General features: G+C 52.5%; 2 protein-coding genes across 6 annotated transcripts in view; both read left to right on the forward strand.

Annotated features, from left to right (window-relative positions):
- Rab11fip5 (RAB11 family interacting protein 5) overlaps nucleotides 1-15,436 on the forward strand; it is a 37,300-nt gene extending 21,864 nt beyond the window's left edge. For 2 of the 4 annotated variants that reach the window (XM_090336698.1, XM_090336700.1), the window contains exons 2-6: nucleotides 1,699-2,135; nucleotides 2,272-2,971; nucleotides 8,761-10,740; nucleotides 13,501-13,690; nucleotides 13,948-15,436. In XM_090336698.1, the coding sequence (XP_090192824.1) occupies nucleotides 1,699-2,135; nucleotides 2,272-2,971; nucleotides 8,761-10,740; nucleotides 13,501-13,690; nucleotides 13,948-14,151 (3,511 nt within the window). In that variant the 3' untranslated portion in view covers nucleotides 14,152-15,436. The remainder of the gene's footprint in view (nucleotides 1-1,698; nucleotides 2,136-2,271; nucleotides 2,972-8,760; nucleotides 10,741-13,500; nucleotides 13,691-13,947) is intronic. The other 2 variants (XM_090336699.1, XM_090336701.1) reach the window with 2 other exon arrangements.
- A 2,914-nt stretch (nucleotides 15,437-18,350) lies between these two features.
- Sfxn5 (sideroflexin 5) overlaps nucleotides 18,351-18,692 on the forward strand; it is a 112,407-nt gene continuing 112,065 nt past the window's right edge. For both annotated transcript variants that reach the window (XM_090336702.1, XM_090336703.1), the window contains exon 1: nucleotides 18,351-18,465. In XM_090336702.1, the coding sequence (XP_090192828.1) occupies nucleotides 18,364-18,465 (102 nt within the window). In that variant the 5' untranslated portion in view covers nucleotides 18,351-18,363. The remainder of the gene's footprint in view (nucleotides 18,466-18,692) is intronic.

Raw genomic sequence — 18,692 nt, forward strand, 5'->3', positions numbered from 1 at the left:
TTGTTAACTAGCCTGGAGTTTACAGGGGACTCAGTTCTTTGTATTGTATGTTCTTCTTCTTTTTTTTTTTGGCCAGTCCTGGGGCTTGAACTCAGGGCCTGGGCACTGTTCTTGGACACTTTTTGCACAAGGCTAGCACTCTGCCACTTGAGCCACAGTGCCACTTCTGGCTTTTTCTGAGTATGTGGTGCCAAGGAATCGAACCCAGGGCTTTGTGCATACTAGGCAAGCACTCTACCACTAGGCTACACTTCTAGCCCCACTTTGCATTTTTGATAACGAGAATGACAGGTATTCACCCTTGTAATATCATACTGCCCTAAACAATGCTTTCCCTCTGCTGTGTTTGGCCTTTTTACGCTTTTCTCCCTCTCTTCCAATCCCTGGTAACCATTTTATTTTCTTGACAATTTTGTCTTTTTCAGAATGTCATATAGTTGAATCATATAGTATGTAACCTTTTCAGATTGGCTTTTTTCACTTACACATTTAACATATTTTCATGTCATTTCATGGCTTGATAGTCACTTTATCATTGCATAATATCCCACCATCTATTCATTCACCTATTGAAGGATGTCTTGGTAGCATCCAGGCAATTATAGAGCTATCAAGGTTTTTGCAGATATTACCCCAGAAGGTAAGGTTCCACCTATTTGCTATTGTAATAAGATAAATACCAAGAAGCACAATTGTTTCTTGTAGGGTAAGAAGCTGCCAGCCTGGGCATATACCTACTCCTCAGTAGCATGGGCTCTACTCGCCCTGTGCAGGGTCTGTGTGTTAGGGATCTTGCTTCAGCCTGTCTTCTCCTCACTGGGGAGTCCACAGTGGGAAGAATACGGGCTTCAGTTTGATGGGAACCTGCTCGTGAGTCTCCTCTCTCCTTTTCTGTGCTTGTTCTTGGATGAGTTACTTCACCTGAGTCTGACCTATGATCTGTAGCATAGGACAACATCTGCTTATCCAGGGGTAGCTGTGAGATGGATAGTGTTAGGGAGAAGACATGGAGGACATGGAGGAGAACCCTCCTGCTGGCTATCCGCATGCGATACTCAGAAGGTGAGGGGCTCCTCCTCCTTCCTGGGTCTTTTGCTTCAAGTCTTAGCCATGTCTCTCTGCGTCTCCATCTCACAGCTGTAATCCTGACAGGACTTGGGGTGAGTCATTGTGAGTCAGACGTGTGCGTGTACACATACACTAACTAGTGTTCCTGAGTTTCTGGCCTGGGCCTTTATGTGATCTGTTCTTTTCTGGGGCTCAGAAGAGAGCTTCAGCTGAGATTGGCCAGAGGTGATGCTGTGAACAGGGGAAAAATGTAGGTCGGTATGTCTTCACCAGGAGCCTGGCTATGTGGGCAATCCTTCCTGGCTTCCTTCTTACTCCTTTGGGCCTCAGGATTTCAGATATGGAGGGGAGGGAATGGGATGGGATCTCTGGGGAAGATACTGCTACCCTGCTGCATGACACCTGAATAACTTTCCCTACTCAGGACGTCCTTTTCCCCATTATGGAAAAGCTTTAGTGTTTTTTTTTTTTTTTTTTTTGCTGTGCCTGTAGTTCGGAAGCCTGGGCCATATGTGTAGAGTAGAAGCTCTTGGGGAGAGGCTATCAGTGGTCCCCAAAGCAGGGAGGGGACTTGGGAAGCTGGGTACCCTTGGCTACAATCAGCGCTCTGCCCATCCTCTCTTTTTCCAGGTGGTATAAGCTGCACTCCAAGACAGGCAAGAAGGAGAAGGAACGGGGAGAGATCCAAGTCACAATCCAGTTCACTCGCAACAATTTGAGTGCTAGCATGTTTGATCTATCCATGAAGGACAAGCCAAGATCCCCCTTCAGCAAGCTCAAGGACAAGATGAAGGGCAAGAAGAAGTTTGAGCTGGAATCTGCCTCTGCCATCCTTCCAAGCAGCGCTTTAGAGGATCCTGAGCTGGGCAGCCTGGGCAAGATGGGCAAAGCCAAAGGCTTCTTCCTTCGTCACAAGCTACGCAGGTCATCCTTGTCCCAGTCCAACACCTCTCTGGGCTCGGACAGCACCTTGTCCTCAACCAGTGGGAGCCTGGCTTACCAGGGCCCTGCCTCTGAGCTCCTTACCCGATCACCAAGCCGCAGCAGCTGGCTGTCCACTGAAGGGGGTGAGTGGCTAGAACTGCATGCCCTGGAGAGGGGAGTGCAGGATGGGTGGGAGAGGAAGAGTGAGGAAGGCCTGGCTGGGGCCAAGAAATGGGGTCCTTGTGTCCTGTGCTGACTCCACACGTGTCTCCTTTTCAGGCAGGGATTCTACACAGTCCCCCAAGTTGCTCACTCACAAGAGGACGTACAGTGATGAGGCCAGCCAGCTGCGTGCAGGTCCTCCCCGGGGCCTTCATGACTTCCAGGGCCACGTGGACGCTGCCTCCCGCTCTTCCCTCTGTGTCAACGGGAGCCACATTTACAACGAGGAGCCCCAGGCCCCCTTGCGGCACCGCAGTTCCCTCCTGGGCTCCTTCCCCCCCTCTAGCTCCCCGCACAGTGTCTCATCCCGGCCCTCTGAGGAGGGGCCTCAAACCTCTGAGGACTCATGGGGTAGAGGCAATCGTGGCACCAGCAGCTCAGATGTGGTGCCCGGACAGGAGGAGCTGAGCACTCAGGCCAAAGTGCTGGCTGTTGGGGCCAGCTGCTCTGGAGAGGAGGAGGGTTCCCGGCCTCCAGAGGCAAAGCCAGTGCAGGTGGCCACCCCCATGGTGGCTTCCTCTGAGGCTGTGGTAGAGAAGGAGGGAGTGCGGAAGGAAGAGCGGAAGCCTCGCATGGGCCTCTTCCACCATCACCACCAGGGCCTGAGTCGGAGTGAGATGGGGCGCCGGAGCTCTGTGGGGGAGAAGGGAGGTCCTGCCCTTGGTGCCTCTCCCCACCACCCGGCCGTTGGGGAGGAAAAACCTAAAAGTAGCTGGTTTGGTCTGAGAGAATCCAAGGAGTCAACTTCGAAGCCCAGGTATGTACCTAGGAAAACGGGGTGTTTGCCGCCTGGAACCTGGGGCAGGGAGCAGGCTGCTGGGGCTCTGGCTTTGCATGGATAAGAAGGGCGCCTTGTATTCCTATTCCAAGACTGGTTCTGTGCACATGGGAACAGGTGAGTTGCCAGGGCACGGTGCTGTAAGAGTTCTGGGGGTAGAGGTTGTTCTGGGCCCTGCTAAGTGAGTTGGTTGGAGAAAGGCAGAGAGAGTTCATTTGTGTGTCTTAGCTTTCTGAGCCACCTCGCGCTCTTTTTTGGGGCCTTAAGGTAATGAAGTCTTGGTAGGTGGTAGGATGGAGACCAGAGATGGGATGGCATGCTCAGAAGCCCCGCCTCTGTGAGACTGTTCCTCTCAGCTGGCTTGCTGGCTCTGGGCTCTTTTCCCTCTGAAGTACTGAAGTCAAATAATTAATGCTTTGTCCCTCTTCCTCATTTCTTTTATTACCTAGTCTGGCAAGAGACTGTGGCAGCACCCTTAGAATGTGTAATCCCTTCCTTGGGGCTCTGGCCTGCACTGATGTCTCGGTGTTGGGGTACAGCACTATTGGAAGTGCTGATGATAACTGTTCTGTTGTATCTCCATCCTGGCTTTTTGCCACCTCCCCATTCTGAGCCAGAGGCGGCTGCTGCCATGTCTAGCAGGATCCTCTAGGGATAGGTCACAGAAACTGAAGTATACCCTGCTCAAATGCCTGTGTTCACCATGAGAGGGGCAGCGTTGATGGCAACCCCAGCCGGGGTGATCAGCTTATTTCCAGTCTCTCAGCAAGCCTGTTCCTCCCTCACTGCTCAGTGGATGCAGGGACAGGTGGGAAGGCCAGGGCCCCCAGTAGACAGGAATTAAGAGATAGGCTGGGTGCTAATGGCTCACGGTTGTCCTTCTAGCTACTCAAGAGACTGAGAGCTGAGAATCGCAGTTTGAAGTCAGCCCAGGCAGAAAAGTCTATGAGACTTATCTCCAATTAGCCAGCAAAAATCCAGTAGTGGGGGTATGGCTCAAGTGGTGAAGCACCGCCTGAGTGAAAAGGCCAAGTAAAAGCAGTAGGCCCTGAGTTTAGTCATCAGAACTGGGATGTACGTGCATTCTCTCTCTCTCTCTCTCTCTCTCTCCCTCTCTCTCTCTCTCTCTCTCTCTCTCTCTCTCTCTCTCTCTCTCTCTCTCTCTCCCTCCCTCCCTCCCTCCCTCCCTCCCCCCCCCCTCTCTCTCTCTCTCTCTCTCTCTCTCTCTCTCACACACACACACACACACACACACACACAGAGCTAGATAGAGGAACAATTTCACATCTGTGCCCAGCAGAGGAACCACAGTTCTGTCCCTCTCTTCCACACCATTTTCCTGTGAAATACTCAATGCTTAGAGGAAGGAGGCATACCTGCCACCTCCTGGAATGCCTTTAATCTTCATTTTCTTTCTACATCTCCACAGCTCCTAAAAGCCTTTCAGTTTCCCAAGAATTTGGCTCACTGCTGAGTAACTTAGAGGTGGGGTTTCTGTCCATTCCTATTTGCATTCTGAGCAGGCTGAGGGTACCAGGCATCCTTGCCCCTTTGAGTCTCTTCGTGGCAGCTGCAGGGCAGGTTCTGGGCAGGTTCATGGAAGTAGGTTCTACTTCCATGTAAAGCAAGTGGGGCTGCACCTCAGGCTGCTCCAGTAGCAGCAGCTCCCTGGACCTGGGAGGAAAAGGTTAGCTTGGAAGAAGAAAACGTTGGTGCTTTCCTAGGCATTTGAAAAGAGAATGAACACAGTAGCAGCTGTAGGGGAGACCTAAAAGAGTAACTGAAGGAGCTCCCAGGATCTCCAGCTGGGATGCGGGGCTTAGGGTGCCTCCCTCTGCCCTGGGGCTACTGTTGCCAATCCCTGAGTGGTTCCCGCTAGCAAGGGCAGCAGCGCCCTCTAGTGTCCCCACGTGGCACTGGTGCCCTACAGGGAGGCCTGAAGGAGCAAAGTGTTGGATAATGCAATGGCGGACAAAGGATGATGAGAAGAAGGGCAGGAAGAACAGAGAAGATAGCCTTCCTGATAGACACTGGTCTTCTGGTCCATGTTGTTAGACTAGGCTTCTACCCATGTGTGGCAGAGGGGAAACAGGAAGAGATGCCAGCTTTCCTATAGTGTGTAGTATGTGCTTATGGATAGGCAACGCCTATCAATGTGAGACTCACCAGGAACACAGAGGATTGTTTTTGTGATTATTTCTGGTCCTCCTGGGAGTAAATCTTATACAACAGTGAGGCTGGTAGCCCTTAGCACCTCTGTATTTCTCTGCAGAGAAAACAGCCTTTCTCTGTCACCTCTTGTGCCCAGTTCCCTGGACTTGTCTCCTGAGCATTGGAGTATATCTCAGGAGGATGCCAAGAGATCAGAAAGGGCTGATGGCCAGAGGACACATTGGCTGGGCGTAGGCTCTCCTGGGAGTCTGCCTTGGAACTTTGGGAACTTCCTACTGGAAGGACTGTGCAGACCTGCTTGCTGCTGCCTCCTGGGTACTGATGTGTGGAAGAAGTACACAGAGTTCGCCTCACCTCAGTCTAAGGAAACAGGCTAATAGTGGAACTTGTCACACAGGTGTCCTCGGGCCATGGTGGTTAAGAAGGATGGAAGGGCTGGAGATGAGGCTCCGCAGTAGAGCACTAGCCTAAGAAGAGTGGTAGAAATGAATAGATGATTCACATTAAGTACTGCAAAGTTCTTGAAACCCTAAAATGTTGTGTGTGTGTGTGTGTGTGCGCGTGTGTGTGCGCGTGTGTGCGTGTGCACACGCGCATATGTGCACATGCCAAACCTGGGGCTTGAACTCAGGGCCTGGGTGCTCTCGCTGAGGTTTTTTTGCTCAAGGCTAGCATTCTACTGCTTGAACCATACCTCCACTTCCTGTATTGGTGGTTAATAGGAGATAAAAGAACCTCATGGACTTTCCTGCCTGAGCTAGCTTCAAAGCACAATCCTCAGATCTCAGCTTCTTGGCATAGCTAGGATTATAGGCATGAGCCACTGGCTAAAATGATGTCTGTCTGGATAGACAGCTGGTTTTCCTCAACAGTTGGCCCTAAAAGAGAAGGCAACTCACCACATCTGTGCCTGGTAGGAGGCTGTGCTAGGCTAGCAGATGAGCTCCGGACACAGAGGTGTTTATAAAGTCTGCTCCCAGAGAACAGCCTTCAGAGGTGAGCACACAAGGTGCTGGTGATCTATGCCCACTGGAATGTTTTGCCCCAAGAACCTTCAAGATGTGCCGTTGGTGGAGAGCAGGGAGAGGACAGAGGGTAGGTGGGTGGGGACATGGTGCTGAAGACCTGGATGGACTGGTTGCTCTCAGGCTCCAGGAAGCCTGTTGGCTTTGCCATCTAGAGCCCCATCCTCCAGGGAAGGCCCTCTACTGATTCCATACCAACGAGTTCTTGTGCATCTCTGGGGAGCACCCTGGGGAAGGAGGCTGCCAAGCTAAGCTTAGGGCTCCACATCTACATCCCTGGCACTCTTCTACCTGCAGGGCAGACTGCCTGCACCATACTGCCAGCTTGTAAGGGTGAGTGCGGGACTGGGCTGGAACTGAGCTTTCTGCCCTTTAACACCAATGGGCTTTTCTCTTAGGCTACTCTGGAACTTATCACGAAGGGGGTTTGGGGGAAGATGGAGTACCTTAGCCCTGTTCCTGGGCTGGGCTGAGCTTAGTATGGATGCACTGATGAAGTACTTGCAGAAAGTAGGGTCATAACCCATGTGCTGGTAGTGGTGGGGGGTATTGCTTCTCACTTCCCTTAGTCCTGGCAGCAGACATATGATCTGGCCCTTTGCCTGCCTGGAATGAGAGAGCAGAGACATTTGCTGGAGTTGGGGACTCTGGGCCCATTGTTCCTCTTTCAGTCCCAAAATGTCCCTAGAAATAGGAATTGGGGGTAGACAGGCATTTTTACCTCCCCACCCTTCCATCGCTTGGCTAGGTGGTGGGGATAGGAAAGAATGCAGTCCTGGATCAAGAATTTTCCCAGGGGAATAAGAGGTCACAAGAGTCCCCAGAGCTGGACTTTTGTGAGAAACCATATGTTTAGTACCATCAGTGTGGCTCTGTCCTTCCACATAAGACTTTTCCCCTTTCTCTGGGAGCAAACTGGACTCTGGGTTCCTGGAAGAAGCTGGCAAGTTCTAGACAGCTCAGCCTTATTCCACAGTGCCCTCCTACCCCACCCATGTGTTCCATGGGTGGCTGGCAAAGCCTGGATTCTGCCACCTCAGGGCTCGCCACTGGCATTTCCTGAGTAAGGAAACAATGGAATGGAGTTGGATATGGAGATTTCCTGGGGTGTTCCACCTGGGAAGGTAGGGTCAAGGACTAGGGGTGTCTCTGTGCTTGGAGAGAGGGGGAGAAGACTGGCTATGAGGAGAGAGACTGTATGTGAGGCCACCAAGGCTTGGGCTCAGCTGCACGTTTCCTCTGGACCTTGGGAACTAAAATGTTTGGTCTGCTTTGCTCCAGCACTGTCTTCCATCCTTCTGTCCATCCTAGGAAAGTGAAGCTTCTTGGTGAAGTGTACCCAAGACATTTCTGAAGTTTGTAGATGTTGCTCAGAGATGCTCCTTCTGCAGGGTTCTGGGGGTGGGGTCATCTGGAGGCTGCAGGTTGTCTGCTGGTGTAGACAAGATTCACCATGGATTTCTTGGGAGGACCTGCCCTGCCCTTGCCCCTAGGGGGAGCTAGAGATAAGAACACATTCTCTCCCTCTCCCCCCCTTCTTTGTCTCCCCTTCCTTCTTTCCTTCCTTCCTTCCTTCCTTCCTTCCTTCCTTCCTTCCTTCCTTCCTTCCTTCCTTCCTTCCTTCCTTCTCTCTCTTCCCCTCCTCTCCCTTCCTCCCTCTCTCTCTTGCTTTGTCTCCTCCTCCCCCCCCCCCCTTTAGTACTTGCCTCAGACCCTGAGGTCTGGGCAACTGTTTCTAAGCAATTTTGTTCAAGGCTGGTACTCTACCACTTGAGCTATAGCTCCACCTTCTGCTTTTTGTTGATTAATTGGAAATGAGTCCAACAGACTTTTCTTCCTGGGCTGGCTTCAAACCATGATCCACAGATCCAGCCTCCTGAGTAGCTAAGATTATAGTCATGAGTCACTGGCACCTGCCTTTGAAAGACATCTAGAGTACTTTACCTGGACATTCCCAGCTTTTATTTCCTGAGTCTGGCCCATGAGGTAGGTGTGGTGCTTTGCATTAGGCATCCTAGAAGTCTTGTCAACTTTGGCCAATTAGATTGCTACTTGAAGATACCAGAAGGGATAGATTCTGTTTGATTGGTGATACCCCCATCCTTAACCTCATTCTTTTGTCAGAGATCAATGAAGGAGACCCATGGTGCTTTGGTTATCTGAAGGAAGTACAGGTGCCCGGCTTGGTTCTCTTGTGTTGGCTTTGATCATCCACATAGCTCGGTTGGCCTTCCTTGCTCTGGTTTCTTTCCCTTTTCCAAGCTTGTTCTCCCTCAAGTCTAAAATCCATGTCAGGAATTCAAGTGTGCATCCAATGTTGAGCAGACCCTTTAGAACGTGCATCTTCCCTGTTAGCTAAGATTACTGTTGTCTGGGGCTGGTGTGAGGATTCTTTTCCTTGGATGGCACCTAATAATGTTACCTGTGTGGGGTTTTCCCTCTGTCACCTACCCATGTGGCTGCATACATCCACTGTGGCACCCGTGCCCAGGTTGGGGGGGTGGTATTCAGTAGGGCCTTTTCTAGTCTCAGCATTAACCAGGAGGCTCACGGTTTTGTCTCCCTCCACAGCCTGGACGTGTCTCCTCAGGTAGAATCTGACCCAGCTGCTCCTCCTCACCACCTCCCCTGCTCCCCCTGGGCTTCGGCCCACCCCACTCCTGCTCCCACCGCTGCTCCTATGCTAAGCACTAACCTTTTTGCAGCTGCCTCTCCCGCTGCTGCCACTGCTGCCGCTGCCACCACAACCCCCGAAGCCACCCCATCTGGATTCTTGGGTGTCACCAACCCGTTCCTCACCTCCTTGCAGAGCAACCCCTTCTTCGAGGAGCTCATAGCGGACATAGCACTAAACTCTCCTTCACCTGCTCCCTCTCTCCCCAGTGCCTCGAGGGCCAGCCCCACCCCCCTGGCCTCCCCTGGGGAAGCCCTGCCTGAGTGGGACGACACCTTCAACATCTTTGCTGCCGGCAGGCTGCATCCAGAGGCCAGGAGCGAGATCCTGGCCCCTGCAGGAATGGGGCTGGAGGCAGCTGGGCTGCAAGACTCAGGCCATGAGGCCATGACAGTGAAGGCAGCAGAGCCCCAGGAAGACCCTGGGGGAGAAAAAGGTGGGAGCAGCATGTGGCCGGAGCCCAGGGCTCCTGTGGACTCAGAACTGGACCAGCAGAGCACAAACGTGTCTGACCCTAGGCCCCTTGGGTCTGTGGGGATGGGGCTGCCCCCTTCAGCAGTCCAGCTGCGCCTGAGAGCCTCGGCCTCGACACCAGACAGGGAGCCATCTGCCTCAGAAGGGGGTGCTGGGCCAAGTCCAGCAGACAGTGGGACATCTCTGTTCAGCTCCCCAGAAGTGCTCAGTGTGTGGGAGAGGCTGCCTGGTCCAGATGATGCCTCCGAGGGCCTGAATGAGGAGACCCCTGGAAGTGAAAGCCAGCATTTCCATGAGCTCACTATGGTGGATGATTCCTGGCCATGGGATGTGGTCACCGTTTCTCCTACAGCAGAGACAGCTTCACCAGTCCCACACAGAGAGTCTGTTGAGCTGTCTGCTCTCTGGGTACAGCCTGAATCACCTAAGGGGAATGAGGGGCTCCCCTCACTGGAGCTGGAGCCAGAGCCTGAGCCTGAGCCTGTTTGGGAGTCAGATGAGGGGCTGCAGTCCATCATACCCCCTCCCAAGCCACCACGCCTCTTCACACCCTCAAATTCCCAGGTAGATGTAGAGGAGGAGGAGGAAGAGGAGGAGGAGGAAGAGAAAGAGAAGACTTCAGGGGGGATGGGTAAGAGGTGGGTAGAAACAGGAGAAGACACTACCCCAAGTGCACTGGTTGCCGGACCCCAGGAGAACAAGGAAGAGAGTGAAAAGCTTGAGTCCATAGAGTCTCCCAGAGCCCTGTTGGGTGGGGCAGGCCTGGTGGAAGAGGCTGTCCTCTTTGAGTACGGGGCCTGCCCAGCTGTGCCCACTGTCTGCCCTGAGAGTCCTGTCCCCATGCCCTGTGACTCAACAAGCTTGGCTCTTCCAAATCAGCAGATCCGGGGAGCTCCAGAGAGCGGAGGAGACTCTGAGGCCCAGAGCCAGCAGTCAGTAGAAGAGGGGTTTGGGCCTCAATCAGCCCCTCCCCAGGAGGCTGGTTTGTGGGCCTTGGAGGAGGATGCCTTGAACCCCTTCTTATCTCAGGAAAACCAAGATGCCCCCAGCCTCCCGTCTACACCTCCACCAGAGTCCAGGGAATCTTCTACCCACTCTGGTCCTGAAGAGCCACCTACACCCCCGGAGCCTGCCTTTCCACCACCCCCTCTCCCACCCTGGGCAAGCCACCGCCACGGGGGGCCTGGCCCTCCATGTTCTCCCTCGCTTGGAGCCTGGCCCCTCACTTCTTCCTCCCCACCCCTGGGGGAGCCAGCTTCACCCCTTGGCCCCCTTGAGCCCTCCCCTCCTGGAGGCTCCCCTGCCCCCAGCGGGGAGGACCACGCTGCAGCCACCCCAGCCTCCCCGCTTGTGCTTCTGCCCTTGGAGACACGACCAGCTGAGGAGCTGCAGCCTGGTGCCAGGTGAGCGTCCAATCTGAAAACTCTTTCCAGAAGGACGGGGAGGAGGTGGTGCAGCGGTGCTGGGGCTCCACATTTCAGCCTCATCCTTGGCTAAGGGCAAGTGAGGATTTCTTCCACCACAGGCCTGATAATGGAGCCTTGGAAGCCATGAGTTCCCCCATAGTTCTGTGGCATGGGACTTGAGGCAGTCAGGGGGGTTGGGGAAGAGCACTGACAAGGAGCAGAGGTGAGCCGGCCTGTGCTTGCAAGGGAGTGATGACTGGTGCCCATGCCCAGGGAGGAGCTCATTGGTGGGCTGGTTTTTCCTGCAGGTGGCAATAGGATCTCAAGCAGTTTTCAGGCCAGGAAGGGGAAGGGGAAACAAAGAGCAAGAAGAGAAACCAGGACTTAGAGAAAGAGCTGGAGACTCAGTCAGAGGAAAGAAAGAAATGCTCAAATAGACCTTCAGTGAGAAGGCTCTCCAGCCTTTGCAGGCACTTCACTGACTTGCTTTCTCATCGGTTTTGTGCCTTTTGAGGGTGAGTTCTCAGCAGTTAGGATGCCTGTGAGACTGCTCATGGTGTCATTGGATTGTAGAAAAAAATGATGCTGGTGAATGTTGATGTGTAAAGTTGAGATTGGGGTATGCTGGGAGTGACTCAGCTGGGTAGCTGGGATCGTGGTGCTTGCTCTAGGAGGCCTAAACGAAGGAGGGATGGGCAGAGAGGCTGTCACTTCTAACAAGCAGTGCATGAGACTTGGGGAACTGTTCATACTTCACCACTGGCCTTTGTGAGACCCCCAGACTGCTTGTATGCTTTCTGGTTGATATATTCAAGTCACCCAAGTTCACTGAGCATGTGCTTTATGTCAGACCCAGTATTTCCCAATCCAGTGAGGAAAATAGAGGAGATCTGGTGCCCTTGCCTTTTTCCTTAGTTGTTGATACTGCTGGACTCCCAGTGGGGAGTGGGGAGCTTATGGGGAGCTGGTGGCCCCAGTGGCTTTCATGTCAGCATCTGATTTTGCTCATTATTACAGGAATTTTGTTCTCTTTTGAGTTGGTTTCATGTGCTTATATAATAGTGATATGGGTAGGCCATGTAGCTGTCCTTAGATGAAGTCTGCAGGCTCAAGATCTACCAGGCCTACCAGCTGCTCGTTGGAGGTGGATAGGCTGTCGAGCTGGTTTCCTTCCTGTCCCGCAGTGCAGACTCCTAGGTGGCAGTTAGGAGTGAGATGCATCTTTTCCCTGCTCTTCCTGTGGTGGGCACTTGGCCCTACTCTGAATTTGAGTCTGAGTCTCAATCCTGTTCCAAGGTTCAGAGCTGCTTCTAGGTGTCTGCTGCAGTGGGGTTCAGGGCTAGAGTTCAGAACTAAGCTGTTTTGCTTTCTCCTTGTGAACAATGTGAGGCTTCTGTAGAGTGAGAGTTACTTGGTACAAGGTCCCCCAGGATGGGTTAGCTGATTTGTGGGCCTGACACAAAGCCAAGCATGAGCACAAGACCTTGAGGTCAAGCCCCATACTGAAAAGGAAGTCCTCTTGGGAAAGGTGGTCTTGCACAGTTTTGAATCAGGAGTAGTTACGAGGCCAGTGGGAAGAAGGGGCAGTATTCCCTACAGAGGAGTAGCTTTTGTAAGGTGCCCAAGTCATAGTACTGTTCCACTGTGCCTGGGGTACGTGGGGAGCTATGGGCCATGAGAGAATGCTAGGCCCAGATTATATTGTGTGGTTTCTGTCAGGAGCCATTATGAGATTTTTAAATGTTAGAAAGATGGAGGTCACCCTGCAGCCAAATCAGGCGGGACTCATAGGAAAGCATCAGATGGCTGCAGGGGAGGTGCTTGGAGAGGAGGGGCTGGGAAGGTAGCAGGGCATGACTGATGGAGGCTGAGCTGAAAAGCACAAGTCAGAAGGCCTCTGAGGTTTTGATGGTCCCTGGAAGATTCCCTGCGGGGGAGCACAGAAGAGGACTGCTTGCAACTGTCCACATAGGACCAGATCTTGCGGGTGAGGGCTGAGCTGGAGCCAGAGAAGTGGGAGGATGTTAAGAAGGGAGAAGCCAGGGGGTGGTGGCTAGTAGTTAAGACTGAGAAGAGAATGGCAGAGGTTTAGGTGCCATCTGGAGGCCTTGAGGCAGATGAGAGGAGAGCAACCTAAGGAGAGAGTAGTGCAAATGTGGGCTCCACAGAGAGGTTAGGGAGGTGAGAAAGTGGGCTTGTGACTTCAAGTTCACTTGCAGTGAGTCGATGGGATCCAGGTTTAGTCTACTGTGTTGAACTACAAAAGGTAAGGAATTAGATATGGAAGGTAGTGCGTGCTGCGTGTGGGGGTTGGGGAGGAAGGGTGACCCTGTGAGAGTTAGAGCAAACACAAGATCACAAAGGATGTTTTACAGGCCTGTCTAAATAAAAGTACATGGGTGACCAAGTATCTTAGTCTTTCCTGGTTTTAGCAGTGAAATTCTTACGTCCTGGGAATCGTCACAGAACTGGGGAAACTGGGACAGTTGGAGGATTAAGCACCCTGCTGGAGAAAGTATGGAAGAGGAGGAAAATGGTTGGCAGGGGCCATCATCCTTGGCAAAGACTGGGTCCAGGTGAAGATGTTTATAGGGTTGGCAACCTCAGCTCTCCCTGTCTAAGGGCCAGGTCGTCCAGACCAAGGGAGTGGAACAGGCAGGAATGAGGATGAGACTGTAGGGCGCAGCTATCCCAACAGCTCAGGCGATGCTACAGAGAAGATGGCCTGATAACCTACCTCCATGTCTGTCCTTGCAGTCCTCACCCTGTGAAGCCCCTCAGTGCTGCCCCTGTGGAGAACAGCCCTGACAAGAAACAGCCCCGCTCCAGTCTGAGCACAGCCCTGAGCAGTGGGCTAGAGAAGCTCAAAACAGTCACCTCTGGCAGCATTCAGCCTGTGGTCCCAGCACCCCAGCCTGGCCAGACTGTGGACACCAAGAGGCTGAAGGTGAGGCTCAGCAGGGTGTCAGGGGGCATCTGGCACAGTAGGTGCTGTGGAGAGAGGCCCCAGCTGTCAGGGCCTGGTGTTAGAGTGGAGCAGAAGCAGGTTCCCCCCTATGCCAGAGTTGGAAGCCACTTATTTAGGCCATCGCTGGCATTGGGAGTCAAGCAGTTCTGGAGGCCTGTAGTGGGGAAATGTGCTGGTGGGTAGACTGGTGGTAGACCTGGGGCTGTCCTGCTCATACTCTTGCCATGTCACCTCAGGATTCTGCTGTGTTGGACCAGTCAGCCAAGTACTACCACCTGACTCATGATGAGCTCATCGGCCTGCTCCTGCAGCGAGAGCGAGAGCTGAGCCAGCGCGATGAACATGTGCAGGAGCTAGAGAGCTACATTGACCGGCTGCTAGTGCGAATCATGGAGACGTCACCCACACTGCTGCAGATTCCTCCTGATGCCCCCAAGTAGTCCCCTTCCCCCCCTCCCCCCCTGGAAGGCTGGCCAGAACCTGCTACCCAGATAGAGCCTACAGCCCGGTCTGCCTGCCTTTCCTCCCTCCTGCTGAACACAATCTCGCCTGGCAGGGTGCAGCTTGTCCTCCTGGTCACTCCCTGCCACTCCCTCCCTCCTGCCTCTACTGGAGATACTGGAAGGGGACCCTTTGGATTCCCATTAGAGGTGTCATGGTCCATGTAAAGCTTGGTGTCTCTGGGAACTCTGGGGCTTTCTCACCTGCCTATTTTCATTCCCCTTAGCTTTGGGAGCTCTAGGGAATGGGGAGAATGAAGTTGGCTTTCTAGACAGATAAAGGGTGAGCTGTGTGGTTGGATGTGGTGACTGGGATAAGACTTGCTAGCACAGATTTAATCATCCCAGAAAATGACTGGTCAGTCATTTTCTTCCCACAGTGGACCCCTCCTCATTTTTCTCCAGTGCATGGGGGGGGGGTCTCCTAGTATTAACTGGGACTGGACAGGGACCAAGCTGCCTGTTTGTCTGTGAGTTGCTGACAGCCAGGGCACCTACTTTTAGCCTCATACCCACTCCAAGAGCAGAGAGCCAATGTATTCTCATCAAGTCTCTGCCATGTCCTGCATCTGTTTCGCCTCAAGCTATTTGCAGAACAAGTGTAGCATGACAGAAGTGGTCAAGGTGTGCAGCCTCAGCTGCCTCCTGCCTCTCTTCTGACCTTCCCACTGAGGGTCATGCTGACTGTGTGGAGGTGGTGCTGGGTAGGGAAAGTTCTTCCTCGTTCTCTCCCACCTGTGAAGTGTGGGATCCTCCAGGTTGAGGCTTTGGCTGCTTGTTTTTGTGCTCAAGTTTTCATATCAGTTCTTGCCTGTCCAGATGCCAAAACTCTGCTGCTGTAGGGTTGGAACTTTTGGAAACCAATTAATATGTGCCTTTTGTGGGCAGGGTGAAGAGCCCCTGGATGTAGACCTCTCCTGGGCTGTGGCATCCCCTTCTTCCTATTGAACACATGGAACAGCTCTGTTAGGGTCCTGTGAAGGGGAAGGTGAGCTGGGCTAGTCCTGCTTTATGCTCTTTCTCTGAGAGCATCAACTAGGGGACTGCCAAGCCTTTCCTGTTCCCTTAACCTTCCCGCTGCCTTCTTCTCTTCCCTCAAGCCTATTTGGAGGATCATAGGATAAAACCCATGGTGCACAGTGGACAGTAGGCCTTAGGTTTTATTTATGATGCATCAGTAACCTGGTCTGCAGATGGGATGTCATACAATACCTTAAATGCCCGTACTTAGGAAAATGCTTTTGTTGCTTCTCTTGACTGTTTGTTAAGCTACTGACCCAGCTTGTCCCTTCTGCTCCATTACTCTGCTTGCCTCTGGCCACACTGCACTTTGAACCAAAGCATCTGTCCTTCAGCTCAGGCCTTGATTTGCTTGTACACAAGATGACAGGCTTCCCTGTGGCAAGGATTTCTTGGTAACCTCATAACTTGAGCACCCTACATTAGAAAAGGTGTGGGGTGGGGTGAGGAGGTGCTTAAAGAGTAGGTTTTGGTCCAGTGACAAGGCAAGAGTCCTCTGGGGCTTCTTCTTCTTCATGACAGGCTGGTAAGTTCATTCAGAAGGTCTCGGGAGAAAACCTGTCATGGCAGTGTCTTTCTTTTGCCAACGTGGAGGAGCCCCATACACTGGGAGTGGGGTTGGAGATTTGAGGGAGCCCCTGTAGAGTTGTTAACTTGAGGTCTAATTATCAGAGCTAAGTGTCCCTCCACAGGTACCCAGACCTTCAGCCCCATGTTTTGGGGTAGCTGGGGGTTGAAGAGGGAGGAAGTCATCTACCAGGTGTCCCTCTGGGCTCTGTTTGGTCCCAGCCTAGTCCTTGATCTCCCACCTATCCTTATTAATGGACCTCTTACAGGCCAAGGGCAGGGATGTCTTCAGGAAAGGTTTCAACTCAAAGCCCGGGGTTCTTGTTTGATGTTTCTGCTCCTGGCCACAAGTTGGAAGAGAGCTGTAGGGGAGTGGGAAGGGAGCAGCCCAGTTCTGCTTTGCTGTTTGTCTTCCTAGTTGTACCTTCAGTTTATAAAGAGCTTGTTCTTCATGTTTTGAGCACTTTATGAAGAATAAAAAGTTCACATACTGCAGGTGGTCTGTTGTGGTCCTTGGGAAAGAAATGACCTGTGGGAGAAGGTAGCCTTACATCAAGGTGATGGGATTGTTGGACAGCATTGCTCCTGTCCTCACATCATAGGACCACAGCATAGTGTCACTCTGTGGTCTGGATTGACCTTTCCTCACTCTCAGTGTCTGCATTGGGCTCCTATAATGGGCATATTTACTGGGCACTAGGGCTGTGGGAGGAAAGGCACAGGGTTAGTCCTGTTCATTCGTTCTTTCTTTTCTTTCTTTCTCTTCTTGTTACCTTCTTTCTTTCTTTTCTGTCAGTCTTGGGGCTTTGAACTCAGGGCTTGGGCACTGAACTTGGACTTTCTCAAGGCTAGTGCTCTACCACTTAAGCCTCAGTACCACTTCCGGCCTTTTCTGTGTATGTGGTATGGAGGAATTGAATCAAGGGCTTCATGTATGATAGGAAAGCACTTTACTATTAGGCTACACTCCCAGCCCTAGTCCTGTTCTTAAGTGCTTATTGAGTTTAGTAGAGGTAGGTAAGATACAAATTGAAACTGCAGATTATTCTACCTGGCTAGCTAGACTCTCCAGTTTTAGGAAAATTCTGTTTCTGTGGTTTCAATCATTGGTAAGTGGATGAAAACTCAAGAATACAAAAATTCATGTAGTGTCCCGAAAGACATGGGTAAGCACAAACCAGTCCTAAACCTCAATATGACACTAATGAGACCCAAAGTGTGGTTCCTAATATTCAGAACAAATAATTTTATCTTGGTTGAGACAGGAAGGTTCGCCTCCTTCCTCTCTGATTCATTGATCAGTTGGGTTTCTTCAGCTACTTCATTCGGCAGGAATGTTTACTATCTGTGCCAAGGCTTGTGTCATAACCTGCAGGGCTTGACATTTAAAGGGATTTTTTTTTTGGGGGGGGGGTTTCCTGCCAGTCCTGAGACTTGAACTCAGGACCTAGGTGCTGTCTCCGAGCTCCTTTTGCTCAAGTCTAGTGCTCTATTATTTGAGCCATACCTCCACTTCCAGCTTTTTCTGAGTAGTTTATTAGAAACAGACTCTCATAGACTTTCCTGCCTGGGCTGGCTTAAAACCATGATCTTCAGATCTCCGCCTCCAGGGTAGCTAGGATTGCCTGCATGAGCCATCAGTGCCAGGCTACATTTAACGTTCTTGTAGGTTGGTACTTGATACTACTGAATCCTAATCCCTGATTGAAGCCTTTTTCCACCTAGGCTTTAGGCTTCCTTGGCTAGTGAAAGGAGGCAGGAGCCATCCGGACATTTAACTCCAACACAGGTAAGCCCTGTGATGCTGCACTCAAGATCAGTCGTGAATTGAAGTCATACCTCTTCCTTGTGGCGCTTTCAGTAGGAAAGACAAAATATTTAAGTGCATTCATCAATAGTTACAAATCCAACGGCTACGGAAAATAAGTGGGGTTTTTTTGTGTGACTTTATGAAAAGACAATGTTTAGTCTGAAGCCAGAGAGTCACCATTGGGTGAAAAAAATTCTTGAGTATAGAATACTTAAGTGTCATGGCAGCCCAAGCCCAGTTTGTTCCAGGAAGTGAGCAGCAGGAGGAAGGGTGGTAGCAGGAGAAATGGCAGAAGTCCGCAGTATGCAGCTTGCTGAAAGCCTTCCAAGTTAACCCCACTTGGCCTAGAGTTCTGGTCCATCGGGCTCCAGGTCGGCCGGCTTGTGCAGTGCCCTTGTCCTGGGCTGCTGCTCCAGGCGCAATGCTGATGGCCGCGGTCCAAACTTCTCCAGGCAAGCAAGAAGAGAGGGGCCGCTCTGTGGCCCACTTGGGACCACGGGGCTGCAGGAACACTTCCTCGACAGCCACCCCTGCCTTGCAGCCCTGGTGGCGGGAACCGAGACGTGGTCTGCGTGGGCGCAACTCTCCGCAGTCTAGGTTGTCAAGCGCAGAGGCAGGGAAAAAAACTACACTCCCCACAAACCCTTGCGCGCCCGGCTCGCTGCGGTTGCTCGTGGCCAATCCGGAGAGGCAGCGGTGGCGGGGGCCGAGGAGGGACATTTTAAAAGGGCCGGGGGTTGCGGGCGTCAGTGGCCATGGCGGATACAGCGACTACAGCATCGGCGGCGGCGGCCAGTGCCACTAACGCCTCGACAGATGCACCGCCTTTCCAGCTGGGCAAGCCCCGCTTCCAGCAGGTGAGGACGGGGCTGTGGTCTGAGGGTCTGTGAGTGGCTCAGGGAGGGCGAGCAAGCTCCTTTCCCGAATCCCCTTCAATCCTAGGGTCTGCGACCCGCGGCCACCCGGGCTTGCAGCTGGTGCCGCGGGGACCTCGGCCACAGCCACCTTCTTCCCATTGGTCAGTAGGGCGAGCGAGGACTCCCACTTCGGCTTCCTATTGGCGGTTAGCGCTGTCACGTTCTGG

Source organism: Megascapheus bottae, chromosome 7 (assembly GCF_031878675.1).
Source record: "Megascapheus bottae isolate mThoBot1 chromosome 7, mThoBot2.hap1, whole genome shotgun sequence".
In the NCBI taxonomy this organism is placed as follows: Eukaryota; Metazoa; Chordata; class Mammalia; order Rodentia; family Geomyidae; genus Megascapheus; species Megascapheus bottae.